This window comes from Phacochoerus africanus, chromosome 16 (genome assembly GCF_016906955.1).
Source record: "Phacochoerus africanus isolate WHEZ1 chromosome 16, ROS_Pafr_v1, whole genome shotgun sequence".
Classification (NCBI taxonomy): Eukaryota; Metazoa; Chordata; class Mammalia; order Artiodactyla; family Suidae; genus Phacochoerus; species Phacochoerus africanus.
The window spans coordinates 50,063,732-50,086,588 of NC_062559.1; the positions used below are offsets into that span (position 1 = coordinate 50,063,732).

At 57.5% G+C, this 22,857-nt stretch overlaps 1 protein-coding gene across 1 annotated transcript in view; it reads right to left on the minus strand.

The window, feature by feature from the left end:
- Nucleotides 1-22,857, minus strand: part of ADCY1 (adenylate cyclase 1) — an 89,178-nt gene that overhangs the window by 61,038 nt on the left and 5,283 nt on the right. The window contains exon 2 of the mRNA XM_047763603.1: nt 10,012-10,161. Within this exon, the coding sequence (XP_047619559.1) occupies nt 10,012-10,161 (150 nt within the window). The remainder of the gene's footprint in view (nt 1-10,011; nt 10,162-22,857) is intronic.

Here is a 22,857-nt window from a genome sequence, read left to right on the forward strand (position 1 = left end):
CTCCTAACGCCTCCGTTTTGCAGCCCCAGGACTCCCCCTGTGCACCGCCCCCTGGGGGCCCCTGCTGAGGGAGCCTTCTGGACTCCTGGTCTCTCCCTCACCTCGGCTGCCCTGCACGATGTGGAGCTGGAACCGAGAAACAGTTGCAGCCACAGGAGGGAAGGAAGAACTGCAAAGGTGGAGGGACAATGACAAGCCCCAGACCTGAGAGGTGATGGGAGACGATGGGCGGGCGGGGCCAATCCCAGAGGATGTGGACACCCAGCCCAGCAGGGGGTGCCAGGACAGATGGCTGCAGCAGAGTCAGTGCTGCCCCTGCATCCCTTCTCCACAGCTCATACCACAATCAAGTCCCTTGGTCTCACCAAGGACTTGGCGACCTGGACTAAAGACTACATTGTCCAGCTTCCTGTGCAGCTTAGATGTGACCAAGGAGAAAGGAGTTAAAGGGGCATGTGGAGGCTTCTGGAATATTCCCTAAAGACAGCTCGTTCTTCCCTCCCTGGTGTTGCTGCGGACACAGTCGTGATGGCTGGATCTGCATCTACCATCTTAGTTCAGGAGGAAGAAGGTTCCGCATTAGTGACGGCAGACCATTTAACTAGAGGGAGACAGGGCTGTGATGGCTGCGTGGATCAGATCTGCCACATCGACCATAAACTGCCTGCCCTGGACCACGTGTGTAAGGGAAAAAGAGTTATCCCCCTTGGATGAGCCACTGTCACGTGAAGTTCCCAAGAGCAGGCTGTATTTCCCACCAAGGGCTCAGCATTAACTCTACCTACAGGATTAGTGATAGTGCCTAAAGCAAACACACATTAATCACCAGGACTGAAAGTACACAAGCTCTCCACGGGGAGCCAAATGGCCATCTGAAAAGATCAAGCACCCATCCCTGATTAAAAACAAAAACCAGCAAATAACCCGAGACAAAGTACCTCCCTGACATCCTAAAGATAATACCTGAAATCCACATGCAATTCCAAGCCTAGCCCTAGAGGCTCCGGCCACAATAAACACGACATTAGGAGCAGACAGCTTCGGCGATGAGTCCCAACCAGTGAAAGGAAATACAAAGCCAGAAATCAAAGGGAAAAATTTAAGAATATGGCTAAAGAAGTCTTCCACACGAAAGAAAAGAAGAAGAAAAGGAATCTTTGGACACCGGGAAGGAAGAAAACAAACAGTAAGACGAATACATGTGTCAACACAACCGGTTTCCTTCTCCACTGACGACTGAAGCAAAAATTATAACACTGCTTGATGTGGCTCCAAATATATGTAAAAGAAACATTTAAGGCAATTTTATCACAAATTGGGTTGTGGGACAAAGATGAAGGTGGGGTTTCTACCCTTCCCTCCGTCTGATAAAGTGCTGACAACAGTAGGATGTGGTAAGTTACGACTATAAAATATACAACCTAGAGCAAACACTAAAAAAGCTATACAAAAAGACACACTCTGATAAACAACAAAGCCCTTCTGTTAGCACAAGGAACTGCAGTCAGTATCTTGTAATAATAAACTATAATAGAAAGGAATATGAAAAGATACTTGCTCCCCGGTGTTCACTGCAGCACTATTTACAATAGCCAAGACATGGAAGCAACTTAACTGTCCTTTGACAGATAAATGGATAAGGAAGATATGGTACATATATATAATGGAATATTACTCAGCCATAAAAAAGAATAAAATAAAGCCTTTTGCAGCAACATGGATGGACCTAGAGATTATCATACTAAGTGAAGTAAGCCAGACTGAAAGACAAGTAGTATGATATCACTTACATTAAAAAATTATACAAATGAACTTATTTAAAAAACAGAAATAGACTTACAGACATAGAAAACAAACTTATGGTTACCAAACAGGAAAGTGGGGGGGAGGTACATTAAGAGTCTGGGATTAAAATATACACACTACTATATGTAAAATAGATAACCAGCAAGGACCTACTGTATAGTACAGGGAACTATACTCAATACTTTGTAATAACCTATAATGGAAAATAATCTAAAAAAGAATATATGTTCTATAAATGTATACAGAGAATAATCTCCAAAAGAATATACATGCAAAACTGAATTACTTCGCTGCATACCCCAAACTAATATAACATTGTAACTCAACTGTAATGCAAGAAAAAGACAAAAGCATAAAACAAAACAAACGGCAAGGACATAAGGCACAGGGAACTACAATTAATGTCTTGTAATAAATTATTGTGAAGGTTATACACTCAAAATACGAGAAAAAAACCTTTAGTTGTCTTGAACTTTACATCAAACTTAGCAGTATGTGAACTATGGATCAACAGGCTTTTTAAATTTAAAATAGAGAGTTCCCACCGTGGCTGGCTCAGCAGAAATGGATCTGACTAGTATGCGTGAGGACACAGGTTCGAGGATCCGGTGTGGCTGTGGCTGTGGTGTAGACCGGCAGCTGCAGCTCCAAGTGGATCCCTAGCCTGGGAACCTCCATATGCCGAGGGTATGGGCCCCCCCCAAAAAAAAGACCAAAAAAATTGAAATAAATAACAACTATAGTGGTTTCAAAAGGTGCTGTGAATGAGCCAGAGTTCTTAAAAAAAAAAAATCTGTCCTATATCACTTAAAAGGAAATTTGCTTTCTCTGGATAATTTTCCTCACACAAGGTAAACTGTCCCCTTTACCTTGTTAGGATGACAAGTATGCGACAAATAAGCATGTGCTGTGTAAACAGCTGTCTGTAATTCCGGAATTCCGACTTACTAATGGCACTGAGGAGTGTCAGAGCCTTTGGCGCAGTGGCCTCTGCAGTCAGCCAAGGAAGCTGATCTCAGGAGTAGGGGCTTTGCAAGCCCAGGCCTCCTGGCTAGGCTGTGAGGCCCCCCCAAGAGATAAGGCTGACCTTCAGAGGCCTCTCACCCCCTCCCTATGCTCTCGAGCTGTGAGCACTCAGGGGCCCCAGGTGCTCTCTGCACCCCACTAAGGCAGCCCTTCCAGCTCGATCCCAGCCCTCTCCAAGCTGAAGGAAGACAGAGCTGCCGCTTACCAACCTGCCTGCCCATAACACCTGTGCCCCCCTCATCTGCTGCTTGAATGCCACCCCAGTGCTCATCTCCCAGCCTCCACCTGGAAAACTCCTACACATCCTTCAAAGCCCCAACCAAATATTTCTTCCTCTGGCATCCATCCCCAATGCATGGCCTCCTCCACAAAGCCTGCCCACGGGGGCCAGCTGCTGCCTCCCATCCACTCACACCAGGTCTTGTTGAGACCAGGTTCCCCTTGTCCCAGGGTCTTCAATGCCCTGGGCCAAGCATTCAGTGGCCTGCGGTCATAGATGACCACCCTCCCCACAGACGTTCAAGCTGGGCCTCTCCCAACCCACTCAGGCACCAAGAGGCAGAGGGTCTCGGGGCCGACACGGCTCATGACGCAGAACTGGGGGGAGAGGGGCCGCTCCCTGGCCTGTCTATCTGGCCTGCCTTTCTGAGATTCTGGGGTCCTAGCTCCGTCCTCCATAATCACAGGCAAGGCCATCCTGCATTCACAGAAGGAGTTTCCAGCCTCTGGACGATCAGACTGGAAAAATGTGTTCCTTGGACGTTTGTATGACTCAGCTGTCAAACCACCGCGGCCTGGCGATAACTTTTTGGGCAAGCTTTTCAATACTGAGTCCATCATTTTCATCCTCATAGGATGGTCCAGGCTTTCTTTTTCTTCTCGAATCAGTTTCAGTAACTGACACCTTCCTGGGAATGTGTTCACCTTGTCTGAGTTTTCAAATATTCTGGCAAATGAAAAAAAATTTCTTAGTATCTCCCTCACATTTATTTTTAAGCTGGCTTCATCCCGGCGGCCACGCACCTTCCTGACCTGGTCACCACGGCCCGCTCCTTCTTCTTGGGCAGCCCCTCTCAGGCTTTTCTACTTCAAAGAACCAACTTTGACATGTTTGTTCTGAAACTGAGAGAGTCCTGTTACAAGACCCCTCGGAGCCCTTTGGTGTGTGTTAACCTGCCCAGCTATCAACCCCAAACCTCGCTGTCAACCTTTTTACATGGAGTAAAAAGGAAGAAAATGGGCCATGGCTGGGCTGGGGGGCAGCGGGTCTGGGCTTTGGCCTCCGCTGTCCTCACCACCAACTACTTTGTCACTCTTTTTTTTTTTTTTTTGGCTGCCCCTGTGGCACATGGAACTTCCTGGGCCAAGGATTGAACCTGAGCCTCTGCAGCAACCTGAGGTACTGCAGTCAGATTCTAACCCGCTGTGCCACAGCAGGAACTCCTGCCACTCACTTTACTGTCTTTCCCAAAGAACTTCTTTTTTTCTTTTTTTTGTCTTTTTAGGGCCACACCTGCAGCATATGGAAGTTCCCAGGCTAGGGGTCGAATCAGAGCTACAGCTGCCAGCCTACGCCAGAGCCACAGCAACGCCAGATCCAAGCCACGTCTGCAACCTACACCACAGCTCGCAGCAATGCCAGATCCTTAACCCACTGAGCGAGGTCAGGGATCAAAGCTCATGGATCCTAGCTGGGAACTCCCCCATGGCATTTAAATTCTCCGAGCCAACAGTTCTCAGATTTATAAAACCGAATAAAGTTCTTACATGCTTAACGATGACGCAGAGGCCTGAAATTAGTTCCAAAGAGGACAGAATGCCTTCAGATGGAGTACATTCTTCTGTCCTGCCAAGACCCCTGACGGACAGGACAGAGTCAGACGGTCCTGCTTAGGGGCCCGTTCTGTTCTGACTTGGTGGAAGGAGGGGTCACTTCAGCACATCCAAGTCCCTCTCAGAGGAGTCAGCCTCGGGGACAATGACAACTCAGGTAGCTTTCTCAACGTAGAGCAGAGAACCTTCCAGAAGTAAAGTGTGTCCAACAAAACAGACATGCCCCCGCCCAGCCTCTCCCATCCCCTCTGGTGCTGCAGGCTGCCCGAGGAGGCCAGACCGATATTCCCCTGTGCAGACACGCTGAAGGAGGCGTTGCTCTTGGAGGCTGGTCTGGGGAGACCAGTCTTGTCCACTCCTGCAGGGAGCAGGGCAGGAGATAAATAAAAACCCAGATCTCATAGCCAAAGCAGCTGGACTTTCTTTTAAAGGAGCAATTGCAAGGCTATTAGTTCTCAACAAGATGCGGTGTGGGGGTGGGGGGGGAGCTCCTGATTCCTAGAGCTCTTATCGCCTTTCTTCACAGGGTTGTCGCAAAGTCAGCGATTCCAGGAACAGAATGGCCACAGGTCCTTCCTGGCTGCGGGCGGGCTCCGAGCACACAGAGGCACCCTGGTCTAAGGAGGCCTGGTCTCTGCCCAAGGTTTGAGGCGAAGCGCACCCTAAAACCTACATAGCTGAATCACCCGCTGGACACCTGAAGCTAACCCAGCACTGGAATTCAATGACACAATCCTACCCCACAAAGTCACACTCAGCCCCAGCGAGACCAATGTTGGCGTCAGATCTGGAGCGCACAGGGAAGGGCCTGCGGTCTCCACGTCGCTGCCCAGGATTCTGCAGCGGGAGCATCTCAACAGTGCCCATCTGCTGACTCCTGTCCAGAACCACAATGGTCCAGCAGCCGGAAGAGGCCAAGGTTCTGAGATGGGGTGTCTGCATTTCAGAGCCAGTCCCATTATGGCTCAGCGGTTATGAACCCAACTAGCCTCCATGAGGATACAGGTTCGATCCCTGGCCTCGCTCAGTGGGTTAAGGATCCGGCGTTGCCATGCACTGTGGTGTAGGCCGCAGACACGGCTTGGATCTGGTGTTGCTGTGGCTGTGGCGTAGGCTGCTAGCTGCAGCGCCAATTCCACCCCTAGCCTGGGAACTTCCATATGCTGTGGATGCGGCCCTTAAAAGGACAAAAAGACAAAAAACAAAACAAAACAAAACAAAAAACCAGCAACAAAAACCCAGAGCCGGTCCCTTGCTCTCCCCTCCCACCAACCCAGTCGGGCAGGCACATCCCAGGAAGGAGGCATCCCCTGGGTTTCTGGCCAGGGAGCACGACCGTCTCCGGCCTCAGGAAGCCTCCAGCCTCAACAGCTCTGCGTGGAGGCTCACCTGGGAGAAAGGAAAGAACCCGGCAAGCTCTGAGTGTATCTGCCCTGCGCTGGCTGCCTCCTGGTTCTTACCTACACAGTGACCCCTCCCCCAGACCTGCCTTGGAGCAGCGCTCTGTCCTGCTCCAAAGCAGGAGAAGCCCTGCCTCCCGGCCATGTGCACAGCCTTCCCTGGGGTGCAAAAGGTTGCCTCCCTCTCACCTTCTCCATGTTCTTCCAGCTAAGGCCACAGCAAACCACATGCCTCCCCGCAACCACCAGACAGGTTTCCAACTCAAGGACCCCCTTCCCAGCCCCTCTGGCCCCCGCCCGGCCTGTCCCCTCCTCCTACAGAAGCCGATGGGGCACACCTGCCACCACACAGTGGTCCTTCTGGAGCTGGACACCCCAGCAGCCCCTCCCAGAACTGGGGTACAGCCCCCAGCATCCTCTCCCAGAACAAAGATGCATCACCCCAGAAGCCCCTCCTAGAACCAGGGTATTTCTGCCAATGCCCACTCCACAAATCTGGGGTTTGTGCACCAGGATCCCCTCACATCACCTAGGGTGCTGCCTTGCTGGGTCAGGGCCCGGAGAAGACTCTAGAAGCAGTTATTGAACTGGATCTCTCTGCCACATTGAAGCGTGAAAACGCAGATAGACAATGACAAGCCCATATGGCCGGGCATCCCTCACCTGTAACTCAGGGGGCCATGGTTTGCACGTTGACACAGAGGTACGGGCTGGAAAGAGCTTCCTGGCCACCCGCAGGTTCCCCTGGACTGAACAGGCGGTGCCCGGGGCAGGCTCCCAGGTACGAGTACCTACCGGGGCTTCAGAGCCCCGAAGAGGCAACTGAGCCCCATTTGAGCTCAAATGCTTCTCTTCTCTCCTGCCTCCCAAAGAGACAGGGTTTCCTGAGCTACATCAGCCGGGCCAGCCAGAGGCAGGGAGTGACCCGAGTGTGGGGTACAGGCTGCCCAGGGAGACGGCTGTGCTGTGACGTGACCCACAGGTTCCAGCCGAAAAAGCCCAGCAAGTCAAGACACTGCCTTGCCCCTCTCAGGACCGGCCAGGTGAGCTCCCCGGAGCCACCCATCCGCACCCCGGCTTTGCAGCAACAGATGCAACCACCGAGGAAAGTGATGGATACGTTGGAAAACCCGAAAGGCTGAGTTTTTCCACCAAGAAAAGCAGAGCCAGAAGAAGAGACGTGGGGAACACGAGGCCCCCCTCGGGAGAAGCACTGCCCTTTCGGTGGTGAGCAGTTTGTTCAGAGACCCAGGAAAGTCAGAGCAGGAAGGGCCAGAGGATCAGAACACATGCTCCACGGAGAAATACCAACACGCCCGGAAAGGCGACCGCTGCGTTTCTAACCACCATCTGAACAAACGGGAGGTACCGCGTTCTCCCAGGAATGGGGTGGGGGGAGCAGGTCACACGCAACACTGGGGATACACAGCAGAACCCCGAATGCTGGACCCACCCCAGCTTTCCCACCCATGGGACTGGGTAGGCCTGAGAATCTGCATTTCCAGCAGGCCCTCTGCAAGGCTGACGCTGCTGGCTCCAGGATCCCACTCACAGACCCACTGCCCCCGAGGTAAGCATGACTTATAAAGAGAAAATGAAGCCCTGCATGTTTGGGGAAAAAACCCAGGACCCGGGAGAGAAAAACATGGTACCCACATTCCTGAGAACGTAGCCAAGGCATAATTCGAGTCTCAGTAAAGATGCTCGTGAGTTACTTCACTTGGTAGGAGAGGCTCTAGTTGCATCCTGTACAGCACAGGCAACCCTGTCCAGCGCCTTGGGATAGAACACGATGGAAGGTAACGTGAGCAGAGGACCACGTATGCCTGTGTGACTGGGTCACTTTGCAGTAGAGCAGAAATGGGCACAACACTGTACATCAAGTGTAATAAAAAACGTGCTCAAAACAGATGCTCAGGAGGAAGAAACTCTTTTAAAACCACGGTATCTGTAGGTGTCAGACGCGGAGAGGAAGCAGGAGCCGTCTTAAGTGACCTTTAGAGCACCAGTGGATACACCTGTGGGAAGTGGTCAGAACGCAGAGAATAAAATGATGTCTACACTGAAATGACAATGTAGCAGGACGGAGCGGGGAGAGAATCCCCCCGGGGAGAAAACTTGAAAGCGCAGAGCTTCGGTTGGGCTGATGGGATTGGAGCCATCTACCATTTTGCTGATTTCCTGCTTGTGAACCTCAGGTCTGTGGTTAGAACTCAGATGCCATCTCTGAGCCTCCTCAGCTGTGGGACCGAGAAAAGATACCCTGGCTCTTGGAATGCAGTGAAATGACACACGTACAGCGGCAGACGCTGAGCTTGCAGCTGCTCAGAGCACGAGTGCTTCCTCGGCCCCCGTTCCCAGGGCGGGCGGCGGGGAGATGCACGCTTGCAGGGAGATGCACACTTGCGGGCAGCAAGAGCGGCCGTGCCACAGCCCGCACCCTCGCCATCGACAGACAGAACCCACTGGCGGGACAGGGGGCACAGCAAGCTGGAAAACTGGGTAGTCAATAGGAGAGGCAGCAAACGTAAGAAAAGAAATGAAAGCCGAAATCAGAGCCAGTGGGAAAGGAAGAGATTCGAAAGGAGATGGAGAGGCGCGAAAAACAGGGAGTGAAGGAAGATTCAGACACGCACAAGAACGGCCCCCAAATCGGCTTCTCCGGTGCTCCCGGCGAGAGGACTCTGAAGCGTCCCCTCTGGGGTCTCGCGGAGGTGATGAAGGTGAGGGGACACCGAGCTCAAGGCCTCTCAGCAACACGGATGCCACGGGTGCTGACGGACGCTGATCTGGGACAACGCTCAGGGCGCAGCCCCAGAAGACCCGCTCTTCATACTGGTGCATGTGTGTGCGTGCACACTCATACACACCCGTCCACACGAGGACATACGCGCACACATCCACCAGCACACAGACATACAAGCAGGCACACACACAGTCCACATGAAGGCAAACACATACGTGCACACACGTGCCCCACATATCCACAAACATACGATGGGTACGCATACGTATTCACACATGCAGGGGCACACACGACGCACACCTGGCACATCACATGTGTGCACATACGCACACCAACACAAATCCTGCACACACATGCGCCACCCACAGATCCAAACACGTGAGCAAAATACACACACACCACCTATTTCTAAGTGATATTCAGCTTTTACTGTAAGCACGAGGTTCATTCTAACGCCTATACGTGGAAATGTGCACATTTTTTAATGTACAGTCTGCACTTAATGCCTTGGATTTACAATAAAAATAGCACCTCATTTATAAATCAATCCCACGCCCCCCCCACCCCCCCACCCAGGGAAACAAGCCTCCACCATCAGCACTTTGGTCTCAGACCATCTTCGAGGCCCCAGAACAGCAGCAGAGGAGACTTCACTGACCACAGTTGGGGGAGCAGGGCAGCGGGGGGGTGGGGGACGTTTGCTGGAAACCCAGCCCAGCTCTTCCAAGCCTGCACCCTTTAGACTGGAGGGGACAATGCTGGTGTCCCAGCAGGCCTGGCGGGCAGGGTGCTCGGCAGGCTCAGGCCAAGCTGCCGGTGTGTGTGCGTCTAGGGGGGCGGTCCTTTCCTAGCAGCTCAGCCGCCTCGAGCGGCACCAAAGGCAGCCCTCCTCCGCCCCCACCCGAGTCCTTCAAAGCTGCCTGACGCCTCCTCCACAGCCCTGTTCCTCAGGTCACCCGCAGGTAAATCGAGGCCAAAGGATGACAGGGGGCGGCATTTCTTCCACCTCCGCCCCCATCTCCGACCGGATGCGGGGTGGCCCACAAAGGCAGAGGGGCCGGCAGGGCCTGAGGCCCCCACCCGCCCCCTGGCAGGCCAGGTTGGGCCCCACACCCAGGGCCTGCATGAGAAGGCCGTGCCGCCCCGTGCTCCCCACCCTGCGTCCCCCCGTGTCCCTCCGGCAGGACCCCAGGCACTGACCTGCTTCTCGTTCTCATCCTCCAGCCGCAGCCGGTCCTCGATGCAGTTCCGGGCCTGCAGGAAGGCCTTCCTCTGGGAGCGCTCGGCCAGGAGCCTCACAAAGACCCCGTACATGTTCACGCTCAGGAAGAGCAGGGCGTTGGCACCGAGCTGGAGGGGAGAGAACACGCAGGGGGCTGCACCCGGGGCCCAAACGTCCCCCGAGCAGCAGCCCGTGGAACGACCACACCGGCCAGATGCCAGTGCAAAGCCGGTTTCACGCGGCCACGAGCCGGGACAGCAGCCTTTAGCCCTCAGCCCGCGCGGGGGCCTCCCGTGCTCTACGCGTGTCACATCATGCGACAGCACACGAGGATGCAAGGTGTGTCCCCCAAAACTCACGTGAACGTCCTGCCCCCCAATACCCCGGAGTGCACCTGTGAGCGGAGACGGTCTTTCAACAGGGGATGGAGTGAGAGGGAGGCCAGGAGGGTGGGGTCCGAATCCAGCATGACCAGCGTCTTTACGGGAGATCAGGACACAGACACGCTCAGAGCAATGACCGTGCGAGGACACAGGGACAAGACGGCAATCGACACGCCAAGGGGAGAGGCCTCTGGAGAAACCAGCCTCCAGGACTCTGGGGAGCAATGTCTGCTGTTCGAGCCACCCAGTCTGGGCCCTTTGTTACAATAGCCAGAGGAAACCCTTACACCTAGAAGGTTCAGACACAAAGACAGTGGTTGCTCCCCCAGAGGCAGCGAGAAGAGAGAAGCAGCGAAGGAGAGCCGAGTGAAAGCAAAAGGGAGCTCCCACTGAGGCTCAGTAGTAATGAACCCGACTAACATCCTTGAGGATGCAAGTTCGATCCCTGGCCTCGCTCAGTGGGTGAAGGATCTGGCGTTGCCATGAGCTGTGGCGTAGGTTGCAGAGGTGGCTTGGATCCCGCATGGCTGTGCCCGTGGCGTAGACCGGCAGCTGTAGCTCCGATTCGACTCCTAGCCTGGGAACCTCCATATGCCATGGGTGTGGCCCTAAAAAGCAAGCAACCCATCAATCAATATAAAAACAAAAGGAAGAAGAAAGAATGGCATTTGTGCATGAAGTGAACACCTGTGATGCACGTATGAGGATGAAGAGAACACAGCGTCCGGAGCCTCTGATGTCCCCAGGCTGCCACTCCACATCGAGAGACAAGAAGTGAGCAAGGGGCCCAGTGGAGAAGAGCCTCTCCAGCACAGCCACAGCCCAGACTCGGGGATGGGACCTGCTCAACCAGGAAAGACACCGCGTAGGGAAGTTCGGGTAGGCCGTCCAAGGGCCGCAGCGTGTCACGGCTTCCCGCTTTCACCTGCCTGGACTCACATCTGGTCCAGACAGCCCAGGACTGAGCTCGGGGGACGTCGCAGGAGCCCACAAGGGGCTAAGGACTCCCTTGCCCCAGGTCGCTGTTCACAGAACGGCAGGCCTGGGGGAGGATCAGACTCCGCTTCCCCTCCTCGGCCTCCTCAGCTGGTCTGCCTCTCATGGCCGCAGGTCCCAGGGCCAGACCCGGGTGCCTCTCAGGGACCAGCAGGACCCCAGCACATCCCCCTGAGACCCCCAGGCCACCAACAGAGACAATGCCCACCCGCCTCCCCTTGGGACGGCAGTGTATATAAGCATTGCACCACCCGCTGCCCCTCAGTTGCTGCAAAGTGGATGCTTTTGTGTCTGATGAAAGTCTGGCATCTCCTGCAGGTTCCAAGGGACCCCTCTCCTCATGGATTACCCAGAAATCCTCCCCACCCAGGACTGAGCGCCACACTCGGTTACACGGGACAAAGAAACACCGTAGCGGCGGGACAGCTGTCCTTGGTCAGAGAGCTCCCGTCAGAGCCCCGGCAGTGATGGGCAAGGCGTCCCGAGCAGGACGAGCTGTGGGATGAGGACAGGCGGGACCCAAGAGGTCGCGGTCGGCAGCAGTGTCACCTAGAGACATGAGAGCTGTTCACAAGAGGGGACAGGAAGACAGGCCGAGGGGCTGGACTCTGCAGGACCCCGGCATACAATGGCCATCTCCCTAGACACCCCCCCACTGGGGGAGTGAGCCCCCAACAAACACATCTCACATACGCCCGACGGAGAGGAGGGGCCTGTGCTCAGAGCCCACAGATCGTGTGCAGACACTGGCCTGCAATCACCTCCCGGACCCTAACTCTGCCACCCAGAGAAGGACAGCTGTCCCGAGCGGGGTCCAGGAGAGTGGCCGAAAGTCCTACAGAAATGGTGCCCACTGTCACCCTGAACATCTCACTGCGACCTAGGCATCTTCGTGTGACCCTGGACAGCTCCATGTGACCCTGGACGGCTCCATGTGACCTCATCATCACCAGGTCTCCTGACCATCTCTAGGTGATGTCATCACCTCTAGGTGATGTCATCACCTCCAGGTGACCTCGTCATCTCCGTGTGACCTGACTGTCTGCACATGACCCTGGACACCTCTGTGTGGCCCTGATCGCCTTCACGGTGACTTGAAGCATCTCCAAGCCTGAGGCTGCCCCGAGCTGGGGCATCCGTGCTTTAACCAGGTGTAGGGCTAAAACACAAACACTTCTTCGGAGCCCGTCAATCTCTCACCCGGCGTGGGTGACCAGCATTGGCTGTACCAAGGGAGGCTGTGCTGGGGCCCCCATATCAGGCAGTGTTTGCTGTGTCTAAAGGACCATCTGCCCTGTTTTGGGATCAGCTCATGCCAGTCTGTTGATGCAGGCACGTGTCTGGTGGCACCAGGAAGACCAGTATATAGGGAACAAGAAATGACAGTTGGCCAGAGTCAATATTTAAATGTGTACTGAGTGTGTTTAAAATGCCCGCAGCCACAGGAGTGAACACCACATTTCCAAAAATGCAAACGATAGTGCGTCTTTGCACAAAACGCACTTCTCTCCCCGTAGACGCTGATTCGCCCATGGCTTCCGCCTGCCGCCTCCCAGCCTCCCCGCCTCCCCAAAGGTTTGGATCACGTAGCACACAGAACACACGGCACCCTCTCGGGAGATGCCCCACCAGCCCGGCGCTCCCACAGCTTCTGCAGGTCACCCGCGGGCCTGGCAGAGCTTTGCCAGACAGCAAGGCCTCCGCCGGCCTGGACAGAAGTAGGCGAAGGTGGGGGTCCCCCCTGAGGTCTGGGCAGAGAAGTGAGGCACAGGCTGGGGGAGAAGAACCAGCAGAGGCTGGACGGAGGGTCAGGGGTAAAATCAGTAGCAGGGTGGGCTGGGTCACCAGGAGCCCCACCCTGTCACTGCCTCTACACCCACCCTCGTCACTCCTTCCCTTAACTCCGGCCGTGGTGATCCCCCAGGGACACCGAGGCCCAGCTGGGTGGTCACTGGTACCTGGCTGCCTCGTCAACGCCGCTGAGCTGCTCACACGGAGAAAAGCCCCACGGCCCAGCCAACAGCTGGAGTCTGGTGAGCAGGGCAAGGCAGGAGCAGAGATGCGGGGAGGGCTCCCCTGCCTGGCACTCTGCATTCATAGTCATACCCCCCAGGAAAACAAGATGGCAAAGCGGCGGCACACCTGCCCCCTCTTCATTCACACACAGCCCATGATCAGGAGCTATGGTGACGGGCACACGGCAGTGACAGGAGGCGCAGCCCCTGCCCCCTGGGACAGAGAGGTTTCTGGACCAGCCACCGAATCGGGGATCAGTGATGAGGGTGACAAGGCAGAGGAAGATGGGCCCAGAGGTCACCTGCTGGCAGGTGTGGCCTGGAGGGGACGTGGGTTCACGCTGGCAGCAGGAGTCGTGGTGGCGCGGAAACAGGTGGGGGGTTCTGAGCTCGGGGAGGGTGCGTGTGGGGTGGAGGCTGGGCACCACACACCCAGAGCTTCCTGGGAGTGACAAGTCCCCACCCCACCCCCACCCGCGTCCTCGCTCTACACATCCTGAGCCCAGGCTCAAGTCCCAGTGACCAGCGCCCCCTGCTCAGGGCCATCAGCTCCCCTCCCCGGAGCCCCCTCCCCAGCCTCCTCTGGTCCACGCCTCACACCCGGATCCCTCTCCACCGCAAACACCACCCCTCCTGCTGTCTCATCCACACTCAACTTGGGACCCCATCCCTGTGCCAAAGGCCCCAAACCAACACCTTCAGCTTGGCCCAGCCAGTCGTGCCCTCCCCAGTGCAGGCATGTCTCCAGCTGGGTGTCCGCTCGGCCCTTCCTGTGTAGACATCACCCTGTCGCTTCTTGAACCTGCCCGGAACACACTGGAGGTGGTCGTGGCCGTGGGAGGTGGGGAAGGGCCCAGCTCTGCTCAGGGAACCAGCCTCGCCGTGACTCACCAGACCTCTTAAGGCCATCACACCAAGGAGCGTGCCTGCCGCGGAAAGGCAGCCTAGGACAATTCACACAGTAATTGCCATCCTCGTCCAACCTGACTTCAAAAAACAGAAGCCACAGGACAGGAAATGGGTGATCTCTGCACGGGGCGCTGACCCCGCAGAAAGTCCTGTGCCCGTGCATCAGCTCCGCAGAGCGCTGGCTCGGAGGCGCAGACCTCGCACCACAGCAGATGGGCAGCACCCACAGCTAGCGCAGGGGAGGGGCGGAACACGCTCAGATCCCCTCCTGGGCTGCCAGGAGCGGGGCCAACGCTTCAAAGCAGACCCCCGCCCTGTGACCTGGGCAGACAGCCAGCAGGGGAAGCACAGCAGGGAAACGGGTGAGATGACCTGGAGACAGGTGTGTCTGGCCACAGCAGCTCATCCGTCCTCTGCCCGCGGGCAGGCAGCCAGCCCCACCCCACAATGGGCACCTGGTGTCCCTCGGCCCCTTGGGGAGGCCGCTGTGGAGCAGAGAGAAGCTGGCACCGCGCATTGGGCGGGCGCCTGGGGCGGGGGCTGGTCAGCAGCCCGCATGAATGGTCCAGATCCCCTGTGTCAGGCAGGGCCCTCTCACCCCAGGCACTCCAGGTCCCAGGGGGCCAGGCTGGCCTTGCCGGGGCTGGAGGAGGTGCGCTCTGAGTGCGGTCCGAGGCTGCACTGCAAATAAACAGGCCTGGTCTGGCCCCTGGAAATGAGGCCTCCTCCGAGTCCGCAGTGACCACAAAGCTACAGACCCAGCCAGGAGGGCAAAGCGGGGAGGGCGACGAGGTGTGCAAAAACATAAAACCCCCTTATATCTGTATCCCCTCCCCCAAGCGGACCCCCCAGGGCTTCCCGGGCACCCACGCTGGGGGCAGGACACACGTTCAGAATCACTGAGCACAGTGAACGGTGTCTTCCTCACACCCATGACCTTTCAAGGGCATTCTCTGCAATTCCCAACACGCTGTTCCTCTTGCGACACAGGAGCAAAGACGTCTGCAGGAAACCGCCTCATGGAGAGTCCTTTCATCCCCGCCGCTGGCCCTGCGCTCAGGTCACACACCACCTCCCTGGGGTTTTCTCAGCATCTAAGCTTCCCTTCTCCCATCCTCGAGGTTAGATCACAGACAGGAACGGGGCGTCCTGGGGGCGGGAGGGCGGGGGGCGTACAGGAGCCAGTGTCCTCACCTGCCAGAGTCCCAGGCCATGTGCGCGCACACACACACACACACACACACACACACCCCTTTGCCAAGTGTGTGGTCGAGGCCCCTCCCAAGAGCAGAGGCTGGGCGGAGAGCTGCTGGCGGCCCTCACTTCTGCACGTGGGGGTGCTCCCCAGGCCCCCAGAGCCGCGGCCCCCGCCAGCTCCCCACCCTCGCTGGGCTCGACGCCTCCAGGGCCCACCCAGAGGGAGCAGCGTTTCTTCCTTGCTCCCTCCCACTAACTCTCTTCCCCCATTTCTTTTCTTTCTTTTTTCTTTTTTGCTTTTTAGGGCTGCACCCGAGGCATATAGAGGTTCCCAAGCTAGGGGTCCAATCGGAGCTGCAGCTGCCGGCCAACACCACAGCCACAGCCACAGCCACACGGGATCTGGGCCGCGTCTGCGACCTACACCACAGCTCACAGCAATGCTGGATCCTTCACCCACTGAGCAAGGCCAGGGGTCGAACCCGCAACCTCGTGGACACTAGTCGGGCCTCTCACCCTCGAACCGCAGGGGAACCTCCTCACCTCCCCACTTCGATCAGCTGCAAAACTGTCCTGCGAGCAGGACCACCACCAACCGCAGTTAGGAAACCTGAGCAGCTCCCTCACAAAGCCCGAACTCCCACTCCACCCCACCTTCCAACCACCTGCAGGCCCTTCACACAGTAGGAAACCGCCCCCACTCCTCCCCGCCCAGTGGGCTGGGAGCTGCCCCCTACTCCGGGAGACCCCATCAAAGTGATATCTTGAGACGGGCTCGCTGGTGGAAAGGGAGGCTTCAGGAAGACTGGGTGGGGGCATCCGCCAACCACCTGTCACTCCCACCTGGAGCCCCCTTGATATCAAGCACGGGACCGGGCGTGCCCCCACACCTTCCCAGACCAGAGCTTCCCCACACGCCCACTGCATCTCCTGATCCAAACCAGCCACCCCCAAGGTTCTCCCCAGGGGTCAGGACTTTTCATTCTTCCCATGAAGTTCTCTGAACTCATCACCTGGCCAGAGGTGCAGAGAACAGGCACATGGCTTAGCGCCTGCTGTGCAGAGACAGCTGGGGTCACCGTGAGCTTCTCAGCGACGGAGGTGACCACAGGCTGCGGGGGGGAGTAGGGAGAGAGGTGGCATCAGGAGGCCTCACCCACCACAGCTGGAGCAGGAGTTCGATCCCAGGCCCTCCTCAGGGGAGGCCCAGTCCAGGCCAGCCTCGCTCCTGGCAGGTCCCTGGGGATCCTGACGTCACTCACTGCTCAGTGCAAGGCGGCAACAGCAGCAGGTCAACGTGGGCTCTCCAGGAAGTTCCCCAGAATGGCACCTGGACCAGGTGAGTTAGAAGCCAGGCCAGGCAGGGTAACCTGGAGCAGGGGAGTAGGGGCGGGGTCACCAAAGGCAGCGCTCATCTCGCCAGGCCAGGTGAGCTGGAGGCTTCCTGCCCCATCAGCAGATGGTACGCAGGGGAACTGTGCCCAGGCATCTGTGAGGGCCACGTGGGAAAGACTCGTGGCCCATCTCAACGCCCCTCTGTGGACTGCCTCCCGGGGGGATCTCCAAGTGCCCCCACTCCTGGGGGACCCTCTGGCAGAAGACACTGGCCAAACAGATGCCTCTTCAGTGTGGCAAGGCAGCCCATCCTCTGGGCTCCGAGGCCAGGCTGGGGCTGGCACACAGCTGCCCGTAAACTATGACCAGGGATCAGTAGGACCACACCCTGCCTGGGGCAGCTCTCCCCAGGGGTGATGGCACCAGGACCACTGGGGCTACTGTGGTCCTAGCCAAGGGGCTGCTCAGGGTCCTGGTCCCCATGGGGACCCAGGGGCGGGGTCTGCCCCGCACCGCTTCCAGGGTGAGACAACAGGCTCGTGCCAACCCCACAGGGCTCAGGCAGGCGGGGCCTGATCCCACCTGGCCAAGAGTTCTCCCCCCAGCACGGTGACCAAGTCCAGGTAGACACAGGGCCCGAGCCTCGACCCTGAGCCCCCCACCCCTGAAACTCCTCCCTTTCCTCCAGGGGGAAGGGTCCACCTCAGAACAGGGCTGGGGGCGAGGGGGCTGAGAGATGGGGCCAAGCCCCCTTTAGGTGCCGAAGCACATGTGACCTGAGTTTCAGACATTCACGTCCCCGGCCCTCCGTCCTGCAGTGAAATTCCGCTGGGCTCGCCCCAAAGGCATGTGGTCAGCCCCAAGTACATGACGAGAAGCCAGACGGGGAAAGAACTAAGCACCCAGGTCAGACCTGGACCCAGCGGACCCCAGCCCATCCCCGAGGGGCTTCAGGGAGGACCACACACACACACACACACACACACCGGCACCTCAGGAATGAAGGGCACTTAGGATTTACACACTGGACAGTTAAACAGGAAAAGCAGCAGCCTGATGTGTGTTCTCAGAGGGACCCTTCTAAGGGGAAATAACACTCAGGGCAAAGAAAAAACCAGTTTACAAGGTTCGTGGCAATTAAGAAAACAGTTCAAATGTTAGCAGAAGAATATCTGCTGGGACCAGCATCGCCCATGGTCACTGCACCCACACCCCCTGGCCAGGACTCTCAAAATCCCACTGCACCTGCACCCTCTGTCACTGCTCTCACGACCCCATGGTCTCCAGGACAGGGTCCCACCTCCACAGATTTCCGTAATAAAAATAAGACTCTGTGCTCTGCCCACTCTCCCAGGAGGGTCTTTCTGTCCCCTTCCCCCACCCGGTGTGCCAGGCGGGGTGCACGCAGTGTGAAGCTCTGGGGAGACCACGCTCTCCCAGGCACCACACTCTCTCACTGGTGCCTCTGCCTGCAAGGGCTTCCCTCCCTTTACTCTGTAGCCTTCTGACCCCCCCAATCCCGAGGCACCCCAAGAGCACCCCATCTAGTATTCAAACTTCTTCACTATACTTGTTCCCTTGTCATCCTGCCTCCGCCCAGATGGTCCCAGCACAGGACTCGGAGCCTTTGCTGCTGAGGAGCCAGCGGTGTAGACGAGAGGTCCCTCGCAGCGCCTCCCTGCAGGCGCTCTGACTGGGACCCCTTCCTGCCTCTGCCCTGTCGCCAGGCTGGGTGGTGCTCCTGTCATTTTTTAAAAGCCTGGCTGGCTTTTCAACATCACTCACAAGTGTTTTGTCAAATTAGCATAATTGCCTATTAGCTCTCTGTTTTCAAATGAATAAAAATGTTTTAGGATTACTGTCTTTTGAAAGAAGAAGGGTAGAATGTTGACAGCTTGTTGGAGTTCAGGACTTGTACCCAAGAAATGGCCCTGCTGGTCCCTCTACTCCATGTATCTTTGAAGTTTCAATAATAAAAATAAAATAAGAACAAGTTATAAAGTAAAAGATTCTTTTTTGTTGTTTTTTTTAGGGCCATGTCTACGGCACATGAGGTTCCCAGGCTAGAGGTAGAATCAGAGCTACAGCTGCCAGCCTACACCACAGCCACAGCAACACAGAAGCCGCATCTGCAATCTAAACCACACTCACGGCAACACCGGATCCTTCACCCACTGAGCGAGGCCAGGGATCGAACCTGCATCCTCATGGATGCTAGTCGGATTCATTTCCACTGAGCCACGACAGGAATTCCAAGGAAAAGATTCTGGTGGGCTCCTCTGAGCTCCAGCCATTGGGGATTCCAAGCGCTGAAGCTGAGTCCGGCCAGGCTGTGGTTGCCACACCCAGGTAGGGGCAGGGGGGACCAGGGTGCAGTGCTATGTCACCCTCAGCCTCTTCATCAAGGGCACTTCCTGGTTCTGGCCCCGGCTCGCCCACCTTCTGGGGCACAGCCCTGGTTCAAGCAAGCTGGGTGCCCCCAAGTCCCCACCCACCTATCCATAGCACCTGCACTATTGCAGCAGCTCCATTCACCGTCAGACACCTGGACACCGACTCTAGCCACAAAGAGGCTCTTAGCTCACGCCTCATCTCTGACCCTTGAACAAGTAACTTCAGAAATGGGTTCCGCTGCAGGGTCCCCCGGGGACATGGTGAGTACCTGGCAACCCCTTGGAATTTCTGGAAGTGAAGACTGGCTTTAAAATAAAGTATCAGACGGGTTCCCTTATGGTGGGTGAAGGATCCAGTGTTATCACTACAGCGGCTCAGGTGGCTGCTGTGGCTCTGCTTCGATCCTTGGCCCGAGAACTTTCACATGCAGGCGTGGCCAAAAAAGAAGATGAAAGATATGGGGCCTAAAATCACGTAACAGAGATAGTTCCAAACCCTTAGGCTACACCAGTGACTCCCCAGATATGCTCACCAAGCATCTTACCCACGCGGCAGGCCTCGTGGTACCTGGGGAAGCAGCCACCTTGGAAAAGAAGCTCCAGCGGGTGCCCTGCAGATCCCTTCGGCCACCGTTGCTTCGGGAAGGCAACGCGTTCTCGTAACAAGAAACTGTTTCTCCCATAAGGAAACCAGGCAAGGGCGTCGAGGAGAAGGCACTACTTCAGAGCAGGTCCTCACCCCTCTCCAGCGCGAGGCTGCAAGGAAGCCCGCTGCCCTCCCAGTGCTCACGGCCAAGTTCGCCCAGCGGGGACAGAGTGTCCCAGAGCAGACGCCCCGCCCAGCTGTACAGATGTGGGTGCAGATGTGGCAGGCGCATCTCACACGGGCTCACTGGCAGCCGCCGAGAAGGGTGCCAGGAGGACGGCGCAGGGGACAAGGGGACAAGCAGCAGGGCCGGCCGGAGGGCCAGGGTCCCAGGGTCCTCAGAGGGCCTCCATTCTTGTCTGGAGTGTGGCATCTGACCTCCCCCAACCTGGGCACCAACCAAGGCCACCAACCTCCCCCAACCAAGGCCCACTCATCCATTGGAGGCGGCTCTGCTCCCGGAAAGCCTCCTTCAGCAAAGGAAACCTGACAGTTGCTCTGAACCGCAGCATCAAGACAGAGAGCTGCCTTCACACTGGGCATGTGCCCACGGGTGAGGATGGCCCCTCTGCCCGGCATGCACGGAGGGAGAAGGCTCCCAGCATGTCTGGTGATCCTGACACCCCACAGGCGGGAGTCCCAACCCTGGGGTCCCTCGGTGGCCTCCTGTCCCCCTGCACCCAGGCCCCTCCCCCGGGCATCCTCTCTTCCTGCACAAGGGGACCCTCACCTGGGATCCCCGGTTCTAGGCCTGCAGCTGCCCCACGGCCCACACAATCGCCCACCATGCCAAGTGCCCTACCTCCAGACCTAGACACACGATGGCCCTGCCTGCTGTCCCTGTGCCCAGGCTGTGGGCCCTCTCAGACCACAGGCGCTGCACCAAGCCTGGCACAAGGCGGGTGCTGGGTTCTGAGGGGAGTGGGCGACCTCCAACCCAGATACCCAGACTCTGCAGGTCTGGCTGGGGTGGGACTCAGGCCTCTGAATGCTACCGACGTGCGCACGCACACGGGCACACACTCACACCCATGCACATGAGGGTCCGTGCACACGTGGACATCCTGGCACCCACTGTGAACAGAGAGATGCACATGCACTACACATCCACATGCACACATATTCACACGCGTGTACACACGCATGGCCCCACACCCGCAGCTGCAGCCACGCTCCGCACGGCCCCGCCCAGAGCCCCAGGCAGCAGGGAAGCTCTTCTGCGTCAGCTGGGCCCTGGGCTGAGGGCAGCTCAGATATCAAAGCAGATCTTCCACCCCCCAGTCCAGAAAGCCAGGGTCCAGGGTTGAAGGGGACAGAGCACGACCCAGGGAGGACGAGGACATGAGGGACACAGACATGGGCAGTAGGGGGGGCTGTAGAGGATGGGAAGGCAGAGTCAGCCCTGTGCCATGCCCCGCACCTGGAAATGAACCTGACAAAGCACAGAGGGGAGAGGTACCCAGCCAGTGGGGGTCCCGGCCCTTGTCACCCGTCCCCCCGACGGTTCTGAGTCCCACGTGTACAGCCCCCCCACAATCTCCCCATCTGGACACAGCCTGGGGCCGGGACTCACTTCTAGGGCTGGCCTCTGAGGTCGGGAGCTGGTGGAACCCAGCGCCTAAAGATAGGGAGGGTCTCCCCCGCCCGCCTGGCTTAGCCTCTGTGCAAACTGAGGTGCCTGCCATTGGCAGGAACAGGATCTCCCTCAGGGGTGTCGCCCAGGCCACCTGGACTGCCATGCTGGCCTCCCTGCCCCAGCCCCAGCCCCTGCCCAGCCTGGCACATACACGAGCGAAGCCGTGGACCTGGGGAGGCCACTCCCTGCAGACACGGGCCTCTGATGGTAGCTGTCAGGGACCCAGGCTGGGCTGGGCTCTAGATGTGCTCCGGACAGCACAGCTGGCCAGAAGCAATGGAAACAGCCAGAAGACACTCAATCTGGACAGACGGCCTGCCACCAGCATCCTGGGCATCTCTTCAAACGTTTGAAACCAGGCCAAACACGGATCATTGAGGCAGAGAAAAGCATAGAGCCCTACAATCGAGTGATGGCCAGAGGGGCTCCCACCTCCCTGGGCACCAGCCCCGCCCTGCAGGGATGGGACCCGAGGGTGCACCTGCTCCGACAAAACCATGGGCCTGACCTCAGAAGTCACCGAAGCACAGAGTGAGTCCCGTGCCTGAGGCTCTCCTGCTCCAAGCACAGCCCGGAGGTGCCGGGCGTTCCACCCCACCCGAGTCAGGAGACGGTCTAAAGACATTTCTGGGCTCCAAGCCTGGAGGAACACAGCGCAGGTGGCTCGTCAACCCACGAGCTGGGCCCTGGCCCTCTGGGTCTCAGACATGAGACAGGAGAAGGGCCCTAGAACCACTGGGAGCCCCTGGAAAGGGCGGGCTGCAGCTTCGACAGTGAGTGGGGCCAGTGGCAGACAGCCATTTCTCCAGAGGTGCCACTTGGGGGAGGCCTCCAAATATTTCGTGCGGCCTGCAGCCCCAGGGCCAGCTGGCCTGCCTGCCCCACCCTCCACGGCCACCTCCCCAGCTCCACGGCAACCAGCCAGTCCCTCAGTCCGCCAGCCCGGCCCAGCAGCCCCTCCGCCTCATCCACCCAGGATCTGGGCCCGAGCGCTCTGTCCCCAGGAAGTCACTCGGAGCCCTCAGTCTGCCTTGTCCCCTCCACATGCTCCAAAGGCCACACACACTCCCCCAGCACAGACTGCAGTCCCCCGGCAAGACTAACATCCTGAAGGGTGGGCGGTGTTCCTGTGCCCCCAGCCCCCAGCTTCCCCAGACGTGGAGCACCGCTGTCCAGCCAGGGCTGCAGCCAGACTCAGAACAGGGGCTCCTTCCTGGCCCATCCCAGGGAAGCACATAGAGAAGCCTGAGGCTCACAGGACTGCCCGGAGGGGAGTAGGTAGAACCCTCACCCGATGCCAGGATGCAGGATGCC